Genomic DNA, 23,023 nt, shown 5'->3' with positions numbered 1-23,023 from the left:
TTACTTATCGCTTTATCAGGTAGCCGCGCGTATATGTTTTTGTTTACGTTTTCTATAGTTAAATGGTTTATTAGTTTCTAGTTTTCTAACTAAAACTTACAAAGTTAGAAGTTACACAACAAAATACAAACTCATTACCGAATGGCGATTACTCTTGCGTATACCTGAATTGAGTGTGCTGACCCGTCTAATGTATATCGAGTATCGATAACTGATTAATGACAGTCCAAGTAAAGAGTACTGGAAAGTAATATAATAATATTGCATTTTATATATTCAATTTCTAGTGTGTCATACTATATGAAATTTGAATCTAACGATGTAGGTATAAAATACACTGACTGAAACGATAAAAATAAGTTCAGGAACTCTTCTACAACTTTACTGTGGTACTGTTATAATAATAATACTCTAATTACTCTACCACACTATGGACGTTGATAAATGTAAAAACAATTTTTTACCTTTACACAATACCAGAGCCGAAATTTCTGACATTCAAAGTAAATTTTACTCGTGGTATGACATTGTTATTTGTTATTACTAAATCGCTACTTATTACCTATGTGATTGGTTTTGATGTTTGTTTTTCATTTTATTTCTACGCCTAAAGGTTTGAAGATAAAGGAATCATTAACAAGCTGCGAGCACATATAAAAGAACAGATGATATCTGCTCTAGAAGACAGCCCTATGTGGAACATTAACAAGAGAAATATCACTTCCCCAAAAATTCAAGCCATCAACCTCTTAGTTGCTGATTTTCTGATGAAACAAGAAAATTTGTTTACATTGTCTGTGTTCATCACAGAAGTAGGTTTAAATTTATACATGTTTGTGATATTACTTATTTGCGTATAATATTTGCATTGAATATAATTGTTACATCTCATCTAAAAGTACTATTTTTGTCTAGGTACCGTTATTGTGCAATTTACATGAATTCTCTTCCTATGTAAATAGTTTGGGTGAAAGCACTCAAAAAATTCCAGTCACCAAGCCTAGTTTTAAATTAAATGATGTTCAGGATATTCTAGAAGCATTAGGCATTCAACCAAATTCTGCTATCTCAGAATTGGCGTGCCAATACTATTTTAATGAAAAACAAGTTCATTCATTATTGGCCTGCTTATTCAGATCGATCACTACTATAACAAATAATCTCAGGTGTTTTATTAAACTATCTTAATAGTATAATAATTATTAATTTAATAGAGTTATCTTAACCTATTAGAATACCTTGGTTACAATAATTATAAAAATATATATTATTATAGTTAGGTAAATTATTAATTTAGGTATTAATTCTGGACAATCATTGTCTGATACTTATAAAAACAATTTTAATTTAATAACATTGTAAATGTACTTATAATTATTGAAAATTTAAAATGGTTAAAACCTCATCAAAAATTAAAAATGCAAATCCTCTTCACTTTGTTCAGATAGTTAAATTATATTCATATTTACAATAAGTAAAAAATATCCACTGCATATAACAATATATTAATCATTTCCTTTATTACAGTCAATGCAATGAAGTTAAATTCAATCAAAACTGTAAGAAAATAAACAAATCTAACAATGTAGATAGTGATACTTATGAACATAGATTAAACAGTTGGCTTGTAAGTGTCGATGACATATTGTGCTCATTCAATCTAAACGAAGGACAAAAAAATACTTTAAAAATGTTATTAAAAAAGTAATAGTACATAATAATTTATTATATTATAAAGAATTATATTTACAAATTTTAATTTTCAGATACCACCAAAATAACAATAACCAAGAAGCTACTATGTACAAAGAACACTTAAGAAAACTAGAAAAAAAGAATAAGGAAATGGTTGATAAAGTTGCAGATGTAGAACAAATGGTGGCTGCACATCTTCATTCTCGGGATGATAACTTTATGTTTCAAAAAAAAGAAATAGAATATGCCACACAACAGCTTCGTTTAGAACAACAGCAGCTTTATCACTTAATTAATGTGTTTGAAGTAAGAGAGCAATTTTAATTTAAATATTATTACTATCTACAAAAATAAAGCTTACATCTATCACAGTTGGTAGGTTTATAAATACATCTAAATAAACAAAGAGTATCCATACTGCATGCAAATGCATTGGTACATGTATATGTCTTGTGGCTGCTAAATTCAGTTGACATAGGAAGTAATAAGTTATTAGCTGAAATTACAAATATCAATAATTGCCACCTGGCGACATCGTCGAGTAACTATCAACCAATATTGGTTTATTTATATAATTTATATTATGTTATCTTTATCATCAATAATCGTAAAATCAGTAAATAATGCATACAATATTAAACATTCAATGTGCTATACTAATCGTTAAAACTTGAACATACTCTGACGTGGTGCCCATAATGGTGTAATTGTCAATTTATAATTATACTTTTTCATGGTCAACACTAGTCACCTGCTCAAACACATTTACAAACATACACCATAAAAAATTTGAAAAGCACATTGTTGTAAATAGTAAATACTATACCTTCATTGTTACTTTAAGAATCTAAAAAGTATTATGAGATTGCAGTAATATTTTACACTCCCAACCTCAAAATGATAGCGTCATAGTAAATTGGTAACATTCTCAGTATAGAACCCAAATTTTTGGAATGACCTACACAATAAGATATATGCAAGTCAATACGTAATATGTTCATATTTTCTTTTGGTTTTATAGAATATTAAATTATATTAGAATTAAAATCATGAATTAATGTCTTAAACTATATCTTATAATTAAATAATTTATATTTGTTAACCTATTGACTGCTACACTATTTATGCTATGCCTTAACCAGTATACGCTACATAAATTTATTTGTTTTTAATCTTAAGATAATATACATGATCTAATAATTTAAGTTTCAATATTAATGCAAGCCAGGATTTCCTAAAATTGTACGGTTATATTGATACCGAATGATTTATAATAATTTATATTAATCATATAATAATGATTTATAATGTAGACATTACTTTTTTGAGTTTACCAAGAATAATTGACCACAACTCAAATTTTAAACTTATACAGCTACCAGTAGTAACATAGTTACCTCACCCATGCTTAATACCTTACGTAGCTGTGAATCCAGCGTTTATGTTCTATAAGAGATAGCAATAAATACAATTTTTTTAATAGTTGGGAATTAAAATAACATTAACTTCTTGATTCTAAATTAATTGAATGAAATCCTTGTTTCTTATGTATTAAAATATTTAACTAATTTATAAAACTATTACAAATATGTATTTTAATAAAATGAATAAATAAATAAATAATGAAACTTCATGGTACAGGAAAAAGAAAAGTCCATGCAAGAAAAATTGAATAAGTCAGAAGAAGAGTATAATAAAAAACTACAAGAAATTGAAAATCAAAAATATGAATTAAGATTAAAAGAAATGGACATTTTGAGTCATGAAAAAATGTTAGTATTATTGTTACTTGCACCTATAAAATAATAAGATATTATGATTTTATTAAAATGGATGCTTTCAGGTTAAAAATAGAGTCACTTAATTGTATAAATGAAACCAAAATTAGTGAATCCAATCAAATTAAATTGCTTCAAGAACAAAACATTAATTTAGCAAAACAATTAGGGGAAATAAAATCTAAACTTGATGAGCTTGAAGGATATAAAAAAGTTGAGCAGATATGTTCAAAAGTAATGATAATAACCTTCAAATAGATTTCTCATTGGTGTATTTAAAATAGTATTTGAATATTTTGTAAAAGTTTAAAATTATTTTTTTATTTACAGGATCGAGAAATAGTGAAAAAATTGCAAAAAGACAATGATGAGTTGCGTGAATTTATAAAAGTCCAGCGACAAAGGATTGAAGAATTGTCAAATAAAGCATTAAATTTAGCAAAACAAATTGAAAAAACGCATCAAGTACCATTAACCACGATAGGCTATGAAAATAGAAACGTAAAAAAAAAATTGTGCTTTGTTGACGACTCCGATAAAAAAAATCGTTTTACCAACCAAAACATTTCTTCCACAACTACAGATTATTCAACAACTGTGTTAGATTCTGATAATCTAACAGAAGATGACATAATACAAGAAGCCGAATCGAGACTGAAAACTTTAGAAATTAATACAGCAAAAGTAGAACAAAACTTGAAAAATTTCCAATTAAATCGTTCACGCCACAACACAGATTTCAAAGTAATTAGAGATAAGTCATACAACAAAATTCGATCAAACTTTTCAGACGACTCAGATAAAGACGCATTGAAACGCAGCAGTAATAAAATTAATTTAAAAGAGCTTGCCAACAAGATTGGTTATCATCGATCAATTAGGCGATCCATGAACCAATCACAGTCTGAAAACGATACAAGCCCTGAAATCTTACGAAATACTAAATTACAGGATTATACCAATTCTACCAATATTTCACCAATAAAATTATTGTCACCCAATATTAGAGAAAATTTTACACACAATGAATCACCTGCAGATAAAGTTAATCTAAGAACTAATTCTCCAATTAATAAATCCAATTGTCATACTGAAGTTTCTCTGAATAAATCTATTATGTCTACTCAATCTACAAAAGAACACAAATTAGAAATTGAATCAGATCCAACAAACACACTTCTTCCTGACACTAACAATGGTGTTCATAATAATGATAATGTTGGTATACAATTAACAGAAAATTTTGAATCGCCACAAAAAAGAACATCTGTACAAGGAGATTTATCAATAACTAAAAAACTGCAAGAAAGTGATCACTCGATTTCATTTGGTAGTAATAAAACTGATAGATCGTCAGACTTTTGGGCATAATAGTAATATATTTTATTTATATTTGTATACAATTTCAAGGTATTATGATTTATTTTGAGCAAGCATGTTTACATATGCTACAGATATCAAGTCTTTTTCTTCAACTCCCATATGAGACATCAGGTCTTCTGCAATTAATTGTCCATCCTCAACTGTTTGGGAATCATCTAAAAGCACCTAGATGAATATTGAATAATAATTAGAATCTACAAATTTATCATATTCAAAAACTTACTTCTAACTCGACAAAATCTCCAAGACCATCAACCCTATCAAAATGTACTCTTGTTTGTCCAACCATTATCAAATTTCTTTCTTTTTTCACAACTCCCCACGTACCTAAGGCATTTGTAAGTAATTTTTCCATATCTTCGTTTACTTGGCATTTAACATATGAACTCAACTTTGGCCCTGTGCTTTCCTCACGGTCATAATAAATTAACTCATTATAAAGACCCTGTAAACACGATAAAAACATTATAAGCTATAGTAGGTATGTAATATTTAATACAAATACAATAATTATGTTAATAAATTAATTCAACTAAACTGTTAATGTTTTGATTTACACTGTATATTTTATTGTACAATTAAACTCAGTGTCATACATTTTTGAATTCTGATGGGCTGAGAACTTAAGACTTACTGTCATAATATTTTTTGTTTAAATATATTGATTAATATGAATATTTAAAGATCATCACAAATATAAAACATTGTTAGGGTTGATATGAAATGTTCATAATATTTAGATTTTAACGCTTAAATAAATTTTTTTTTAAAAGATATTTTATGAATAAATTTGAAAAAAATTAGTCATTTATTTTACATATCCTACCATTTGTCTGAGTTTCAATTTGCCAGATTTACCAGCCGGCAAATTGAAGAACGAGTCTCTTTGTATCATGGCTGTGGAATCCGGGCGAACGTCATAGGCGGCATTCGATTTTAATGCTAAAATACGCTGTTTGACGGCCTCCAAATCTTCAACACGCGCTTTGATTTCTACGTTTCTTTGCATAGTTTCGTTTAGCACGGATGTTAAATGTTTTACTGCAAGATAATTCAAAGATTAGACTTGTCAACAACTTTTACAGCTCAACAAAAATCTGATTCTTTTGACCACACTTGAACCCCTATTCTAATCAACTCTACGCCGGAATACTGAATAAACTAAGAATTAACAACACACTGTTCAGTGTTCACAAGTTAGCAAAAGTAGTAATGGTAATTACTAACTACTAGTAAATATCAGACTAATAAAATAATAAGTTAATAACTAATAAGAATGTTTATAGATGATACTATATAATTCTACAATATTATATATATAAATTATCTATTAACCCCGAATGTCGAATGATCACGATTAAAGATATATTAATATTATAATTGTATCTCTGGTGGTAGGCACCTTTTTTACCTATATCGGCTATATTATCACTTTCTGGATGATATACGATTATATTATTATCAACGGGATAGCGACTATAATTGGCGGGAAACTATCACCGTCGGAAAAAAAATATAAATACTGAACAACTAAAATATATTGCGACTTTACCAGTAAACAGTAGTTAGGTACTTGTTACTTGTAAGATGTGACTTTGTGAGACAATAATTTTTGTAATTTAAACTTAAAATATGCTGTTGATTTCAGAGGCGAAACGAATGTGGTGTTAATATTTAAAAAAAATATTTTAGGATAGGTGGGTTGGTGTTCAATTTGTAACTTGTAAGTGAATAACTACAATTACTAAATAATAATAATAATAATTAGTGTCTCATTAATAATGAGTCATTATTAATTTTTGGTTGTTTTCCGCTTATATTATTACTTCGTTTTGTCAATGCAGACGATCCTATTGTTTTTTTTTTTTTTTGTGAACTTCCAGCTTGAGGGGGAAACTGCACGGATATTTACTATTAAGTACTACTTCCTCCCGCGTGTCATAAACATACAATGATGGATTGTGGCGGTCAGCGACATGTTCTCTACCTCGCAATCGCTTACGATGGCTTAATTTTCGTTCTCGTGTGGTACCCGAATTTTCTTAGAAACTGCCTCCCCGTTTAAACACGTTTTTGTGAGTCTCTAGAGCGTAGAGAGCTGTAGAGTGAAGACTTCCATGTCCTATGGAGCGAGACACGCTGGCCCCGGTTAAAGGTATACCGCCACGCAGATCGTCACATTATGCATTCCCTGCAGTTTCCAACAGAACGCAGTACGCGGTAAACGGCCGCTAGCCGATAGCCACGCTTCGTGGAAATCAGCTTAATGTTGGGGCTAGCTGAGCCAACTCTGACACACAAAAATGCACGGGTTGACGTAATGGGGAACTTAAAAGGTTATGCTTGATATAATTTATAACATTTAGAAGTTGGGCACTCTGTAGTCTGTATAGAGCGTATATTTTATCAATGGTTTTGTACCGTTTATAAAATCAGTGAACCCTCATTTTAATGATTTTTACGCACACAATAAAATTTTTTTGATAATTTTAGGCAATTTATTCACAAGTAGATATTGCAGTTGGATGTGAAGTATAATATAATTATTATGTTAATTAGGTCACGGGTGTCAAACATATGATACGGTAAACAATAATATAGGTATGTTAAACATACCAAAAGCAATATATATTAATCATGATTAATATATTTTGCCGGTCAAAACTGGAATTCTACGCAAAAATAACTGAAAACAATTCGTTCAATTTTTTTCGTGGTTACGTTTCGTGTCGCAATTTATGTAGTATACAGCCCAGATCACAATGAACTTTTTCTACGGTAATATTGGGTCAGTGGACCACTAACATTTTACATTTACAGCTTATTTAATTATTGAATCCGGTGAGCAGAAAAACTATTATTCAAGCAGAACTATAAAGTTTATATTTAAAGTGTAGGAGCACAACACTAAAAACTATGAAAAGAACTTTAATTCAAAAGAAATACATTCTTTATTTAATCGAAGAAGGGAAAAAACAGTTTTCAATTTGGAAAGCTTCATCGAATTATTTTAAAAAAATGTATTAAGTACCAAATTGATAACAATTTTAAATTATACTCTATAAGTACTTTATGTCTTGATAGTTTTATATTTACTCAGAATAAAAAAAAAATGTTAAAATTATACAGTGTAACACATTGTAATGTATTGCAATCTCTAAGTAAACTAGGTTTACTAATAAAATAAACCTTTTAAAAATATATATTTCATTTGAGCCTTGAGGTATATATGCCCGGGTAATAAAATGTAAATAAATGTAGTTTACGAATAGGTAGGTAGATTTTTTAACACATTTTAATCGTAAAATTATGTTCACAAAGGGATGAAACTAGGGAATTAAACTCGAAATTGGTAAATTGTGTCCCCCAAAAAAGGCAATAGTCATATACTATTTAAATTGCGGTCCATATATTCTTAAAACATAATATGTTATACATATTTAAGTTTATATTATACGTAAATTGGGTACCGGCCATAAATAATAGGTAGATTAATTGCATTAAATTTATTTTTACTGTCGACAACACGATTTCCAGGACCAGTAAAATCACTACCGAACCATGTAATACCACCGTTTGGAAACATACTGACAAAATTATTGCTTTGTTGTTTCTTATATATGTATATAATTTGGTATATATTATACAACAATTACGTAACATTGTGTATTGTAAAACAACTAATTAACTTGATATTTACTAATACAATAATCTGCTTTATTAACATTTATTAACCTAACCTAACCGGCTATATTTGAAATGTACGTAATTTGCAGCCTGGGATATTCCGATTTTCGGTATATACTATACAATTTGTAGATGAATATTATTGATTTATATATAATATGTTTGGGTCGCTGCATATTGCGTCCCATTTTAAATTTTTATTAAATCAATTGCGGCCTGGTTATCAATTATCATAGGCGGAGCCAGAAGTATTGTTCAGCGTAGGTATGTTGAATCTAAATCGGCCCACCACAATACGTGGGAGAGGGGCTTGGGAGGCTAATCCATAAAATTTCCAAAATGTTTTAATATAGTTACTTTATATTTAATAATAATTAAGAAAGTATGAAGTAAAGATAACTACATTACTTATGTCATTATAGGTACTGAAAAAAAAAATTAATAACTTATATTTATAATATTAAATAAACTTCACTCAAAAATATTATAATGACATTTTGTCTCTGAAAATCTACTATTTTGAAATTGTCTATTATAGCTCAATATAAACATTGACTGCAATTTCCTCTTCTATTATCAATACCATCAAAGCATTTAATCTATCTTTCTTAGAGGTGCAATAGATCTCAATTTTTAATTAAATATGGTCAATTTAGAGAAAGGCCTCTCACAGGTACAACTTGTTACTGGAACCACTAAAAACATTAAAAAATTATTCATTGATTTTACTTTTATTACTTATACTGTTTTTATTAGGAATCGTAGAATTGTATTTTAATAACATTATTTCTATTTCTAGTTTTTCGCTATCACATTTAAATATTTTCAATAGACAATATAAATCTAAGTTTAGTAAATTATTTAAAATGCAACCTTTAAATTTTAGCTCAACTTAAATTAAAGTGGCCTGCCAAGGCGATTAGGGCGTGCAGCTGCATACCCTGCACGTCCCATGGCTCCGCCTATGCTGGTTATATTACAAACGTAATTAAATTGTGTTAAAAACAAGATTGCCCCTGAAGAGGTAAAGGTAAAACCAACTATAATCGTACCCTGAATTGCCGATAGTAGCCAGTAGGGCTGGTGGTATTTTGAATTTTCGGTGATACTCGTTTGCGCACAGTACACAATTTTTATCTGGAAACTGACAACTCGTTTGCGTACATAGAAAAATGTGAAAACCCAGCTAATACAAATTTTGACCCGAAAAATGACGTTTCGTTTGCATATAATTATGAAATTAGGCTTATATTGTAACTTGCAGTGCAAATTTTGATAAGACACACGTAATCTAAAAAAGTTTTTAGACACAAATGTTTCAAACATTTATGTAGCAAATTAAATTAAATTAACAACAAATATATATATACAAGTATATTTTAATCACGCCTGTTGTATAAAAACAGTCCTAGCCTGTAAAAGTGAGAAATACAATCTTAAACATTATTTTTGTTAGTTCTTTTGGGTTTTAGTAGACTTTTGCCATAATGTATGTATGCAAACGAATCCTACGTTTTGGGTAATTTATCACACATCACAACTCAGAGGTAATTAAAAAATGAATGAGTGCGCAATTGAGTTGTACATTTGGGGCTAGGTAAATTGAGTCCGAGATAAGTTTGGTACATTTTGAAAGCGGTAAATTGAGTCCCGGGGAAAAATAGGTACCTAGTAGGTAAGTTGAGTCCCAGAAAAAATAAGGCAGTAGGTAATTTGAGTCCCAAGGAAAAACGATTTATATGCATTTAAAATTTAAAAATTTGTATTTATGATTTGTGAACAATTCATTGACTGCATGTATATGATTTTTAAAATAGCAACATGCATTTTGATTGCATAAAAAATAATTATATAATTAATAAAAATGCATGTTGCTATTTTCAAAATCATATACATGCAGTCAATGAATGTCCACAAATCACAAATAACAATTTTATAGTGCATATTTTTAAATTTTAAATGCATATAAATCGTTTTTCCCTGGGACCTAAATTACCTACTACCTTATTTTTTCTGGGACTCAACTTACCTACTACCTATTTTTCCCAGGGACTCAATTTACCGAGTTAGCGTCATTTGGGACTCAATTTACCAATCCCGGTACATTTGTACAAAACGAGTATCACCCTTTATTTAATGTACTGCTATTTTAAAATATCACAGCATGATTCGGTAATTACAGTTGTTACCGAAATGACTGTAAATTATAACTATATTTATAATTAATAAAGTATAACTATTATATACGTATATAATCATAATATTTACAAACACGATTTTTAATGGGTAAAAAAACTCTTAAATTCACCGAAAATAATAATAATCAAGGTACCTACGGGGTCTTTAGAATTTACCAAGGCACCACATAACTAACAATAGCGTAGTAAACAAAATTAATAAAAATACTGGATTCCGGTATCAAAATATAAAATACCGCCAGCAGCTGCAGTTGTAGCTGTAACCGCTCTAGCCGATATATACTCCATGTCCATGTCCAAGATTTATAGATTATAACAAGGTTAAAGCCATAAACATATATATTTATATATGTCTATGGTTAAAGCAAGGAGGATGATATCCACTTTTTATATCCACTTTGGGTTAAAGGTACGGACCAAGATAGATAATCATTAGATAGTCCGTGGTTATAGGTATTAATCACTATTTAATATTAGTTTCATTAGATCACATCACATACACTCATCATCTATGGCTGAATGGTAGACGGTAGTGCGGACTGCAGGTTATAGAATTATAGAAATTAACTTAAATATGTTGGTCGAATAATATATTATTGAAATATTCGATCGCCGCTTTATGTACGTAGTTGTTTTGGAGTGAATATAATAGTGTTAACTATTACACACTATAATTAGGTAGGTACCTACCCGAGAGTTTATTGCACGTCGTTTAGATAATCGCTTAGACGTAGGTACAGATAAAGTTCGTACTTCAAAATATTTTTTTCTCAAATCAAAATAAATTCTGTTCTATAATTCCGAAGATACCTAATCGACGAATTCAACAGCTACCTACCTTTTACCAAAATAAGTCTCATATTATATAAATTATATACATACAAACTTACATTGCTGCAGCCTGCCGGCAAATTATAATATTGTTTTAAAACAAAATGGCGTCTCAGATAGAAGAAACTCTGAAGAGAATTCAAACCAGTGACGGTGTCATCGGCTTCGTAATAGTAAACAGCGATGGTACCTATGCCATATTCTGCGGACAGCGATCGTTGTCGACACAGGCCCTAAAGGCCGGGGATCGCATGGTTAACTGTAATTAGAATAATATTTTTTCGTAAAATATTTTTTTCAGGCATACCGATTAAATCCAACATGGACGATGCAGTTTCCGTCCGGTACGCTGGATTAGTGCAACAGCTAATCGCAACATCACAGATTACGATAAAAAAAGATGACCCGACTGATAAATTGACATACATGCGGTTGCGTACCAAACAAAATGAGATCATTGTTATACCGGGTAAATTGTTAGTACAGGCCTAAGGTCGGAGACGGTTTGAAGTTTGAACCTTCCAGAAGGTACCACTGGCCCGAACCACTTTTGGCTCAATTACCTTAATAAATTAGTTAATAGCTAAGCCCTCTCCGACCATAGGATTTAGTATTTATTATTTAGCTCCCCCCCCCCTTAGAAAATATTAATTTATAATAGTTGGATGGTTCATAAATTAAAATGTAAATATTGTTATAAAATTTTTTATGTATATATGTGTATTATATAATCTAATATGTACTCAAATTAAAATTTTATTTTTTCCGAAAAAAAAAAAATGTTGTCTCCCCGACCATTTCAGATTTATAGATCAAATCTTGCCGGTATATAAAGATAAACATTATAAACTAATTACTGTTTATCTACTAACCAGATCCCTTTTATCAGTTTTATACCTTTATAATCTATATATTAATCCAGTTACGCATACAATTAGACTCCATAGTTATAAAAAATGCTTTTAAAAATAATAATAATTCTTATCTGTTGCAATTAATTTATTAAAATAATAAAACATAGAACATGTACATAAAAATATTTTTAGTCTTTATGTCAATTTGGTTAAAGTATATATTATAATTTATAATCATCTTAAATATTACATGAGCATGAGATTAAAAATAATATAATATAATTAAGCACATAACCACTTTTTTGTTACAGATAAACATTATAGTATGGTGGTAGTTCAAAAACCAACTGGTTCTAGATCACCAATGTAAAATTGACTAAAAATTGATATATTGCTTGTAATATATGTATATATATAAATAAATAATTGAATAATGTTTAAAATAGAGTTTTAATTCATTTAATGTAAAAAAATATACATCATAATATTTAATTTATCAATTAACAGAAAGTTATATTTCAACAACGGCTTTATTGATTTTACCCAAGATTGTCAGCAATAAACGTATTCACATTATTTGTGTTATAATATGGTTCAGAAATGTCATTTATGTAAGTGATATGAGGATGGAAAAATTTGTAATATATTGCCATAAATAAAATTCCAACAAAAAATGGTGCTATCGAACCTATAATCAGTGGATAGTAGTACCATTGGTTTTGATCCGTACCAGTAATAGCCCAAATAGTAACAGCAGCTACATTTTCCACTAAGAATACTCCATAATACCCTATGTAACGATTTCTCGACTTTCCTTGGCCTTCACTGGGTGATAAATAAGTAAATATGTACACGAGACCGAGTATTGTTGAAAAAAAAAATCTCATGATTCCACTTTCTTTAGATTGGTCGGATGGCATACAAAATGTTACGTTTTGATATTTGAAAATCCACAATGTCATAAATAGCCAATGGATCATACAAAAAATACCGGTTGACTGTGGCCACACTATAGCGGCTAAACTAATAGACAAAATTCGAGACACTAAAAAATAAAAATGTGTTGTACAAAATTAAAAAGTATTATTATGCATTCCAGATAAAATAATTATGTATTTAAATAATATTGTGATACTTTAAATCATTATAATTGGAATATAAGTTTCAAACTGACTTTAAAATTATTACTATTATATACTTTTTAAATCTAAAAATTAAAATACATGTTTAACATACTTGTAATCATTATGTGCCATAAAAATTGTAACACTGTTCCTGTATTGCCAATGTTTTTTCGGTTTTCATAAGCAATTCTTACATTTTTATGATATGAAGCCATAGCCCAAGCAATACCTATGGTTGAACTTGCAATAGATGCAGATTGATGAACAACTGAAATCAATAATAGTAAATTTTGCTACCTATAATAGGTTACCTATTTTAAACTTATACTAGTATTTACAATCAACACGTTCAATTACATTCAGTACTTAAACCATTCAAATATGTACTGTAGTACTTCGAATAAAGACAAAACATATAGGCACTAAACAAACATTTTAGCATACTTACATTTAAATTATAGCTAAATAATTTACTTTTAAGGCGTATTAATTTTAAAATAATTTAGTTTAGATAAAAAATTTGAACTGTAAAAAAATACAATTACATTAAATGTACCATATAGAGTGCGACAAAACAAACAGCGCAGTTCAGAAAGGCCATAAAAAAATATATAATAATACAACTTACAGAAATGGGTTTTTTTAAATTTCTTTTGGTACATTGTACATCATGAGGTTTCAAACATAAGTCCTGAAAATGACATCAGAAAGATACTGGCCTTTAATAGTAATTCATTGATGAGGAGGATTTCTGAAGTTTTCGGCCATATTTTGGCACATCTTGATAAATATAGTGGCGATTTCTTCCTGAACTTGGACTGGGTTATTCCAAAATGTGAAGTTAATTTTTTAAAACATTTTTTTTTTTTTTTGATAACCCCGCAAGAAGTATAGTAGAAGTGGCAAATCCTAAATCAGGTGAATGAACAACACCCAGGGAACAACTGTCATAGGCAAAAAGTGCTCTAAACCAGCGTTTCCCAACCTTTTTGCAATGGCGACCCATACATTTAATCTTTATTAGGTACGCGACCCCCCCCCCCTTAAAAAAAAGTATGCCTTATTTAAATAAGATTTTTACTATAATCCATTTTATCATTGAGTTTTTTTATAAAATACAATACGAATACAATATACTGAATAATAATAACTTAATTAATAAATAAATAAAATAAATTATAAAAAAATACAAAAAATTAGTATAATAGAAAATTTAGTGTGAATATCGACTAGTCACTAGTCATTAGCACATTTACCGATAAAATAAAAAAAATTCCATAATCATTATAACTTTACGTCATTTATTCTACAATACTAGTTATTTATACTATTTATCAATTTACGACTAAAATAACTGTAATCGTAACCGCGAGTCGCGACCCATCAAAAAAAATTCCGCGACCCATAATTGGGAAACGCTGCTCTAAACCATGGTATCGACTGAAAATGACACAACAAGACCTTTCTAAAGTTCTCTAACACACAAAATTACCAGCCTTTCAAAACTGTGCTGTTTGTTTTTTCATAGTTGTAACTAACTACAATATAACAAAAACAAAAACCCAAAACTAAATATTAACCAGTGATATTAATTAATATAAATAAACCTGAATAGAATACAGAACTGAATGCTGCGTTTCAATTACCTTCAATAAGAATAGTAGTTAATTATACTTATTATTTTAAATTTTAAAGTATAAATACATTATTTAAAAAATTAATTTAAGTAAGGCCTGGTTAAAATAAATATGCATTTTAAAGTTTCAATATTTTACAAATTTATTGTGGACTTATATCTCAAAAAATTATCAACAACAGTCAGACTCAAGATTAAGCCAGCAAGATAATGAAATAATCTTGGTGGGCTACTCAAAATATAGGCTGGTGATGAGTGTTTGACCATAATTTAATTTTTAAATTATAATGAGAAATTAGTACAAAAATTAATAGAAAATATAATTGAATCAAATTATTTAAATGTACAGCTTAACTGTAGTCAAATGTAAGAAATCCTAAAACTCAGTGTGCCAATACCTTGACTATTGGGTGTTTAAAATAGTAGGTATCTACTCAGTATTAAAATTACAAATAGTTATATTACTTTGAAAAGTAGAACCATGTTTTTTCTCAGCTAAAACTATAAATATTTGTAATATTTGTTGAGGGACAGCTTCTAAAAAACACTCAAAGATTCGTAACAATGACACATAGGAGTCTTCTTTAGCCATTAATGCATAGTAGTTCTTCTGATCATCATAATTTCCTTTACGAGCAGCACTACGAGACTTTAGCGCATATTTCAATACATCATAATACCTACATATAAATAACTATATTACAACATTTACAAGGTATATAAAATACTTTAAAATTAATGGTATTATTATCACACAGATAATTGTTGCTGTAACAAAGTATTATAACAATAGACTTAGATAGGTAGATATTAGAAAATAAATTCTGATCTAATATAACTAAGAATTTAAATATTTTAGTAAAAATAATTGTCATATGATTAAATACCTTAATACAGGAGCCATTTGAAATATCAATAAGAAAGGTAATAATAGTCGATTTGAAAGTAATTTTTGGGTAATTCTTTGCACATCTTCTTGAATAGAATAACTAAAAATTAAATTAAAATAAATAAAATCATTATTTTTTAGCTTAGGTGCTGTTCTAACATTTTTAAACTCATATATGTATTTATTATGGACGGAACTGCTATGAAAATAACCGTCAATACAAAATAATTATGCTTTTCATATCTGTAATACTGATAGGCGACATTGTAATCAATGCAAACATCAATAACATGGCTAACAATAGCTAGGACCAACGTAATTAAATCCCAGTAGGAAATGCTCAGATCTTTGGGGAGCTCATCTGGCTCATCCAAACCAGATTTAGATCTATTACTTTCAGCTTTGTGAACCAGATGTTTTGTAGTCCTAATGTCATCTCGATTTTTGTCCATCGTATTGTTTCATTAGATTCGTAGGACTCCAATGTTGAAATTCCTGGTACATCACTATAAGTGAATATTTTTAAATATCTAAGTGTACATGATATTAAGTAAATAGTTTTGAGTCAAATGGTGCTTAGTACTTAGTAGCTACAACTAAGTGATCATTAGCTATTGCTTAGCGCTTGCCTATTCAGTATTTATTACTAAATTTTATATTTAAAAGAAAAATGAACAATTATAAACATTGTAAAAATTGAAAATCATTTAAATCTATATCAACTTTATTATCAAGGGTTTCTAGTTGGTTGTTTGAATAATAAAATGATAACAATCGAGTATAATAGTGATAAAAGATGGCACAGTGCCAAACTATTAACTGACAACCACCAACCACGGATATCTTCCAAGACCGCGGTACCAACCAATACCAATAACAAGATAAGACGTGCAAGCACGTAAAAGGCTTTTTGTCTCTTATATTTGAACTATGACTTAGAATAGTTTACTATTAGTTAATTTAGTCATGATTTGAATGTGAATAATTAAGATTCACGTGATCAAATGTACCTAAATTTAAAAATCCGTGAATTTGATTTACCTTCGCACTCATTTAAGCTCGGCCTTAATTCTCTAAATAAGCAGTTCCCAACCTTTTTGAGACTATTACCCATAAATCAGATTAGATATTAACAAATACCCCCCCGACCAGTGGCGTATTTTGTATGTTTTTTTTTTTTTTGGTTGGGGGGGGGGGGTTCAGATAATATCGGTATATAGTATATACCTATTATACCTACTTATTTGTTAATTGGTTGCAATATTTCTCTGTTTTACATTTACTACCACCAAGTTCATAATATACTCATCAAATATTGTAATGAAACATTTTTTATTTATTTAATTAAAAGTAAGTTTTTATGTAATTTAAATCATACATGTATAAAATACCTACTGTAAACATAGTTTTAAAATTTAAAAATAAAAATAAAAGCAAATAATAATAATTTTTAAAATAGAAAATAGAAAATAATAAATACACTAAAAATTATCATACAAAGTAATTTAAATAAAAAAATTCAAGACGCCTTTTTTTAAAGCTCAATTCCTTCAAAACATCATCAGTAGTAATTTGTTCATTTCTGTGAATCGATAACATAGCCAAACCATTTAATCTCTTCTATAATAAGTAACACAGACACATGAAGGCACGGAGCCGCAAGATAAAAATATAAATTGCATGTATACTGTAATAGGATAATAATAACATAATATTATTTAAACATATTAATATACATTAGTACCTATATAGTTATCATCATCGGTCACAATAATTTAATAATTATTACTATATATTTTGTTTGTTACATTCGATACCAGTGGTGCTATAAGAATAACAGTTTTATAAATAATTAAAAATATAATAGGATAATAGGTACATTATTTAAAACTAAATTTATTTTCTTTCCTAATTAGTTTAGGACTTTATATAATATTAAAATAGTTCAAAACGAACCACATATTTTTGTTTGTCAAATTCCCTTTAAAATTTATCAAAATTAAAGATTAATTTTTTTTTTGGTTTGGGGGGTGTCCAGACACCGTGGATTACCAGTATTGAGTAAAAAATAAATAAATATATATTATTACAATTTCATTTAGTCATAATACACATGTGTAAATGGATAATAAGAACTTAAAAAACAAATAAATAGTTTAACTTTTACCCCCCAAAAAATTGTGTTTTCACCGTTAGGGCGTAATTACCCCCAGGTTGGGAACCACTTCTCTAAATATTCCAGCCAATCCACAATCTACCTTTCCTCCAATTTTCAATCTGTTATTTTATCTACCCTTAATTTATTCAACCAGGCACCAGCCTGGTTGAATAATTTGAATTTAAAAAAAAATAATGTTTTTCTAATTTAGTAGATATTATATATTCATATGTTTATTGTAATTGTCGAAACTAATGGTTCTCACAAATTTTTTTAAATAAAAAAAAAAAGTACCCCCTTTAAGTATCTTAATCATAATCATTAATTTGTCCACCCTGCCAAAAAGTCTGCGCACGTCTATGCTTATTATATAATATTTACTAAACTCATTACATTCTAATAAAATATTCAAAAAACATATGTTAATAATTATAAATTTCAGTAAAAAACTAAAAATATACACAGAATATCCATCGAGGATTTACCCATTGCGATATCTCACGAAATAATGTAAATATCGAAATTCTGGTTTTGTAGTAAGAATCACAGGGATAAGAACTACATTATTGTATAATTACCAAGGTATTTTTTTTTTTTTTTATTCATATTTTAATTTATTTTAATGTTTTGGTATAAAAGTTAAATAATATATTTTTTTATTTGATATTTCTAAAAAAGTTGACTATAGGCATTTTGTAGTTTATTTTTCTGAAAATATTGACGTCTCAAAATTTTATTTTCATTAATTTTCTGATTTTTATTTTTTTTTTAGTTTCAAGAAAAATTGTGAGTTATTTAACACCTTATAGAGTTACCTAACATGTGACCCGCGCGCGTTCTCGTACAACCGGCCGAACACTTTCAGTGTGCCTATATAGTTATAAATTTATAATCATATTTTATTTCTTCAAAACTAGAAAAAATATTAATAATCAGAATATTAATGAAAATACATTTTTGAAACGTCAATATTTTCAGAAAAATAAACTCAACGAAATGACTATCTTTATTTTTTTTTTTGGAAATGATTAAATAAAACAATACATTTTTTTCATTTTTTAACAAAATATAAAAAAACTTTTTAACTTTTATTTTTAATACATACAATCTATAAATAAATTTTACAATAAGCATGTTCGAGGATTCACCCAGCGGCAACACTTGCGGGCTAGAGAGTTAGAGTTATTTCAGGTCACGGTTCCAATTTCACTTTAACCTTCTAGGTGGACTTCCAGGAATGGATTCAGAGTTTAGAGCAAGGATTAGAGAGTTAGAGGTTAGAGTGGTTTATAAGACAGGCACGGAAAAGTTTATTAGGATTTTAAAGGAATTAAAACATTAAAATGAATTTAAAAATGAAGTAATTGTAGTTCTTATCCTTATGCGTCTAATTACAAAATTAAAATCTTGATATCTCCATTATTTCCTGAGATATTGCAATGGGTAAATCCTCACGAGACACCATGTATTTCAAATATTCTAAAAATGCTTAAAATTTAATGAACTGAAAGAGTAACAAATAAAACAGTATTGACTAGAGTAAATTAAAAACGTGAATTATAAAATGGTATTAAGACTATATAAGATAAAATCATAGGACACTACTACTCCATGAGAGTCAAATGAAGAATGTTATGGGAGGCAATGTAGAAGATTATGTTGGAAGAAGAAGACCAAGGATGGAATATTGGAATACATGAAACAAATCACAATCGACATAGGAAAGGTTAGCTACAAAGAAAGGAAAGAACTATAATTTGTTATGTCATTAGAATGTTACATGTATTCATGTAGATAAATAAATGAATCATGGGAATTATAGAAATATTTAATTTTTAAATTATTTTTATTTAGAAATATATGAATGTATATCCATAAAATTATTAAATACATTTTTGTAATTTTCTCCATGTAAAAATATTTTTATTAAATTACATTACATTATTATTATTATATTATCTACTTATGAATTTCCAGTTAAAATACCTCTGGCAACTTTGTTGAAATTCCTGCAAAAAATATTTAAAATTATTTATTTTGTTTTACATATTTTAAATAAAAGTTTTCAATATTTTGATCAATAGAAGTTAAAAATCAAAACTTATATATATATGTATTAATGATGATGATGTTTCCAATAGTAATTATTCATTTAGTAGGTATGTAATAAAAATTTTGACATGAACCAATTTAATATTTATTACAAAAATAAAATTTTAAATCATTACAACATTTTTGAAAAAGTAGTTATTATTTTTATAACTTCTTAATTTATACAATTATAATTTTTTTAAGTTTCTAGTTCTTAAGAATGACATGTTTAGCTTTATATTCCAAAGCGGGAAATTTATAAAATGTTGGTTCACTTTTCAAAATTGTTGTAATAAAAATATTATTAAAAAGATTGAATCATCCAGAGTAATATTATTTTATAAATACTTACTCAGATGTAATATACTCTCCAGGAATATAAAAAGGATTACACATTAAATCGGTATAAGCTGTATGCAATTTTCGGAACATCTGAAATTATATAATATATTTTATAAAAAACTGTATATTGTATTAACTGTCAAAATAATTATTGATATATCATAGTTATTACTAGAAGCTATATCAATAAATATAAAAATACATTAATATTTTGTAGTTATTTGAAAGAATAAAAAATGAAATAATTTAGATAACTATCATTGACTTACAAAACGTATTTCATTATCTCTTAGTAACAAGTTGCTAGAGTCTATCACAACAAAAAATTTTACTTTAGTATTTGTCACATATCCATATCTGATGATTAAATGTTAAAGAAAATTGACAATCATAATTCATAATGTACAAAAAATTACTTGACAATGGACATCCTCAAAATTGTTTTATTAAGAAAAAATAAAATTTGATTTTTGATATTAATTAAAATCATTTATATAAATAATATGAAACTAAATTATATTTATTGAGCTAATCAACTTAAATTAACTTGATAATCCAAGACATTCTTGATATACTAAAAAAATAAAAGATTCTAAATATTATAAAGAAATTACACACTAGCAACATTATGCTGTTGGTACAGATATATTTCAGAACCACATGTAAATGTTTCAATTTTTTCAAAAAAATCATTTTAAGTCTTTAAGGTTTAAAAAGTCATTGCTCTTTTACATTGAAAGATGAACCAAAAAATGTTTTTTAAATCATTTACAGTATGATGAGTAAACCTTAAAAAAAACGTTTAAAGCAAAATTAAGTGGGTTAATAATATATAATAACCATGTAAGCTACTCCTATAAACTAAAAAATATCCACAAGTCAATAGCAATGTTTAGTTTAAAAAAAATAAATAATTTTGTAAATATATTGTATTATCTTAAATAGCGATATATAGAAAATTAAATTAAAATTTACCGATTACAACATATTAAAAAATAATAATAATAAGAAGAAAATGGTTTTTTGAAACTTTTATTAAGGATACCAACATAGATTTTTGATAAAATTCAAAACTTCCAATGTAAAAGAAGATACCGTCCATTTTTATATTGAGTGGTTTAAATTTAGAAACAAATTTAAAAATTAACATGGAAACTAAACTACATTAATGCCTATGTTTCTTTTGACAAAAGGTCTGAAAAATTAAAGGATACATTTTATGATCTTCCGTAGAGTACAAAAGTCCTAAATACAGATCACGCATATCTTTTTTACCAGTTTTCAATTTTTCTTCCACAAAGTCAATTGAAGAATGTATTTCATATTGAATTTGTAGTTCGTCTTCAGGGTTTAATGAAGTTACATATTTTGGCGCATTCTGAAATAAACATAATTTATATTGACGTCTCATTAATTATGCTATGATTATATTTAAATAATTATAAATTATATTTATCGATACCAGTTCTATATTCTAAATATTTTGTAACCTATCCAAGATATTTTGTAATAGATTAAGATAGATATATGATCAATAAAACATAAACTTAGGTACCATGAACAATGAAATCAACTAAGTAATTTCAAAAAACACAACATCTGTAAAGTATCTTTTTTCATTTGCTTACCTCTTTGCTAACTACGGCTACGCACAACGCCATGATTTATCATAAATAAAGTTATTCGAGTAATATTTATTGGTGAGTGCATAAACTAATGCAAGTAGATTATTTTTATGCTGCTATATTTTCACGGGCTAAGATTATGAATTAAATAACTCATAAAATATAAAAGTAAACACAAAGTTTAAAGTTTGGAAACGTATTACTTAGTACTTTATTAATGATTTTTGCTCTCAACAATCCATGCACAGAAAACATTAAATTTGAATGATTCTATTTATTTTATTTTTGTCATTCCTCTAGTACTCTAAAACACTCAGAATTTGTACTAATTGTAGTACAGTGCTCTATAGACTGTACTTCTGTAGTTGCTTGACGTAATGAACTAATGACATTACTATTACTTATTACTAAATACTAATGACTATTGATTAATGAGAATGACGTATTGGCATTTGAAATTTTGAAGTCTGACACCCTTATCTTTTTAGTATTATCATTTATCATTCATCACAGAACAGAACAGATATTATCATCACGGATATATGGAATATATAGAATTTATTCTATATATATTCTGTGGATATCATGAACTAAAAAGATAATAACATGCCCATAAAAATATAAATATGTTTTTTTTTTTTTATGACATAAATAAAGTTAAAAGATATAACAAAATGTATTATATTTATATGTAAAATTCTTATAATATAACTACAGGTATAAATAAACAAT

At 27.7% G+C, this 23,023-nt stretch overlaps 5 protein-coding genes across 7 annotated transcripts; 2 read left to right on the top strand and 3 right to left on the bottom strand.

The window, feature by feature from the left end:
- The first annotated feature begins 14 nt into the window (after positions 1-14).
- Positions 15-5,632, top strand: LOC107173536 (uncharacterized). 3 transcript variants are annotated; one of them, XM_089219107.1, is made up of 8 exons: positions 16-503; positions 614-812; positions 916-1,166; positions 1,528-1,704; positions 1,767-2,001; positions 3,337-3,467; positions 3,539-3,707; positions 3,804-5,632. In XM_089219107.1, exons 2-8 carry the CDS (start codon positions 666-668, stop codon positions 4,842-4,844), a joined length of 2,151 nt encoding a protein of 716 aa, XP_089075233.1. In that variant the 5' UTR covers positions 16-503; positions 614-665; the 3' UTR covers positions 4,845-5,632. The 3 variants fall into 3 exon arrangements, with proteins under 3 accessions (XP_089075234.1, XP_089075233.1, XP_015379603.2); XM_015524117.2 differs by having other exon boundaries at positions 16-519; XM_089219108.1 differs by lacking the exons at positions 3,337-3,467; positions 3,539-3,707 and having other exon boundaries at positions 15-519.
- Positions 4,833-11,771, bottom strand: LOC107173537 (uncharacterized). The gene is made up of 4 exons (XM_089219110.1): positions 11,632-11,771; positions 5,683-5,897; positions 5,080-5,301; positions 4,833-5,021 (listed from the first exon to the last, which is right to left on the bottom strand). The coding sequence occupies exons 2-4, from the start codon at positions 5,863-5,865 to the stop codon at positions 4,887-4,889; spliced, it is 540 nt and encodes a 179-aa protein (XP_089075236.1). The 5' UTR covers positions 5,866-5,897; positions 11,632-11,771; the 3' UTR covers positions 4,833-4,886.
- Positions 11,642-12,838, top strand: LOC107173512 (dynein light chain roadblock-type 1-like). The gene is made up of 3 exons (XM_015524078.2): positions 11,642-11,758; positions 11,874-12,041; positions 12,738-12,838. The coding sequence occupies exons 1-3, from the start codon at positions 11,677-11,679 to the stop codon at positions 12,794-12,796; spliced, it is 309 nt and encodes a 102-aa protein (XP_015379564.1). The 5' UTR covers positions 11,642-11,676; the 3' UTR covers positions 12,797-12,838.
- LOC107171292 (XK-related protein 6) lies at positions 12,551-16,810 on the bottom strand. The gene is made up of 5 exons (XM_089219109.1): positions 16,235-16,810; positions 16,074-16,175; positions 15,652-15,866; positions 13,663-13,818; positions 12,551-13,471 (listed from the first exon to the last, which is right to left on the bottom strand). Exons 1-5 carry the CDS (start codon positions 16,525-16,527, stop codon positions 12,966-12,968), a joined length of 1,272 nt encoding a protein of 423 aa, XP_089075235.1. The 5' UTR covers positions 16,528-16,810; the 3' UTR covers positions 12,551-12,965.
- A 3,250-nt stretch (positions 16,811-20,060) lies between these two features.
- LOC107171291 (trafficking protein particle complex subunit 2-like protein) lies at positions 20,061-22,763 on the bottom strand. The gene is made up of 5 exons (XM_089220767.1): positions 22,295-22,763; positions 21,881-22,044; positions 20,936-21,023; positions 20,677-20,756; positions 20,061-20,242 (listed from the first exon to the last, which is right to left on the bottom strand). Exons 1-5 carry the CDS (start codon positions 22,325-22,327, stop codon positions 20,197-20,199), a joined length of 411 nt encoding a protein of 136 aa, XP_089076893.1. The 5' UTR covers positions 22,328-22,763; the 3' UTR covers positions 20,061-20,196.
- Between the last annotated feature and the right edge of the window lie 260 nt (positions 22,764-23,023).

The sequence above is a fragment of the Diuraphis noxia genome, unplaced genomic scaffold (genome assembly GCF_037042655.1).
Source record: "Diuraphis noxia isolate RWA-SAM2 unplaced genomic scaffold, SU_Dnox_SAM2 contig0002, whole genome shotgun sequence".
Taxonomy (NCBI): domain Eukaryota; kingdom Metazoa; phylum Arthropoda; class Insecta; order Hemiptera; family Aphididae; genus Diuraphis; species Diuraphis noxia.
Note: the sequence above shows the minus strand (reverse complement) of the source record. Positions and strands in the feature narration are given on the sequence as shown.